General features: G+C 57.0%; 1 protein-coding gene across 1 annotated transcript in view; it reads right to left on the bottom strand.

Moving 5' to 3' along the window:
• The window catches only part of VOLCADRAFT_85877 (uncharacterized protein), a gene marked incomplete at both ends in the record, with an annotated part of 1,767 nt that extends 507 nt beyond the window's left edge, over positions 1-1,260 (bottom strand). The window contains 3 exons of the mRNA XM_002945625.1: positions 63-526; positions 565-737; positions 830-1,260. Coding sequence (XP_002945671.1) covers positions 63-526; positions 565-737; positions 830-1,260 — 1,068 coding nt within the window. The remainder of the gene's footprint in view (positions 1-62; positions 527-564; positions 738-829) is intronic.

Raw genomic sequence — 1,260 nt, 5'->3', positions numbered from 1 at the left:
TGCGCCCACAGCATAAACCAAAACGACACATCGTGGAATCCTCGTGCGTAGGCCATACCTACTAGATGGGCGCAAGAGTCCTGACGGCTCAGCGGACGACAGCTGCCGGGCTGGCTCAAAGGGGTCAGCTGGTGGTAGCCCCTTTGGGTGCTTGTCCTTTGAATTGAAACGACATTAGCACGTGGGTCACTCAAGGCTGGGTCACTGTCTAAAGATGGCTGGAGGCTGGGACTTCGTATCACAGCCGCACGATCTTCGGCTGACCCTGCTTCTATACCCAGGCCCAAAGATTCACGGTTATCATAATCAAGTTCATCAAAATCCATCTCCGCACCATTCACTCCACTGCTGTACCTGAGAGTGTCCCCACAACAAGGGCACCCATTTAGAGCTCCATTGGGCCAGGTGCTAAGTGTGCCCTCCGGGTAGTCGTCCACGACGCCCTGGCAGTCCATGTACAGGAGGAGTGCTTGCCGAAGGCGTTCACGAAGTGTGGTTGCCGAAACGGAAACTGGACATTTTGCTCCTAGGTGTCAAGAACCGCAGAGCAGAACGCGTCCGCACTCAGGTGCCTGCTCCTGAATGACACAAGGTCGAACAGCTGCAAGAGCGACTGGTGCCACCAGAGAACATGCTGGCCGTCTGGCTGGAGGTGGAGGTCCCACCCAGCCTTAGCGTCGGGTAGGCAGTTGAACTCTGTGGGATGCATGTTATGAAACGCCCGACAGGGTGTGCACCTGCACACAGGGACATCTACGCATATGGGTTGCTCCCAAGTAATGATGTCACAGGGCAGGTCCGCCCCCCTTCCGGGGAGCGCACGGTGCACCGGGGGCACGCCTCAGATCTGCTTCCCGCCAGGCTGCGAAGTACGCCAGCGCTGCTGCTCAGAAAGCAAGTCCGGCTCTCCGCCGCTGCTGCAAAGTCACGCACGTACGCTTCCCGCACATCTTGTGCTAACGCGGACTCTGGTCCGGGCTCTGGTTCTGGTTCCTCCTCGGCTGCGCTGAAACCGTCAGCATATTCCGATGCTTCCACGTCGTCAGCGTCTTCACGGTGAATCGGATCAAAATCTTCAAGCTCATAGGTCGCGTCGTTATCAATGTTCACCGGCTCCTCTTGCGCATTGGCACTTGGGACAGCTACGTTTGTCGAAAGGCTCGGGGGCTGGGCATTCCGAAGCTGCTTTGCTCTATCCCGTCGCCTTTTATTCCTCTTTGCTTTGGGAATGCTCTTCTTAATGGGGTCCTCGACCTTCAT

Source organism: Volvox carteri (assembly GCF_000143455.1).
Source record: "Volvox carteri f. nagariensis unplaced genomic scaffold VOLCAscaffold_1, whole genome shotgun sequence".
In the NCBI taxonomy this organism is placed as follows: Eukaryota; Viridiplantae; Chlorophyta; class Chlorophyceae; order Chlamydomonadales; family Volvocaceae; genus Volvox; species Volvox carteri.
This window is presented reverse-complemented; position numbering and strand designations above follow the sequence as displayed.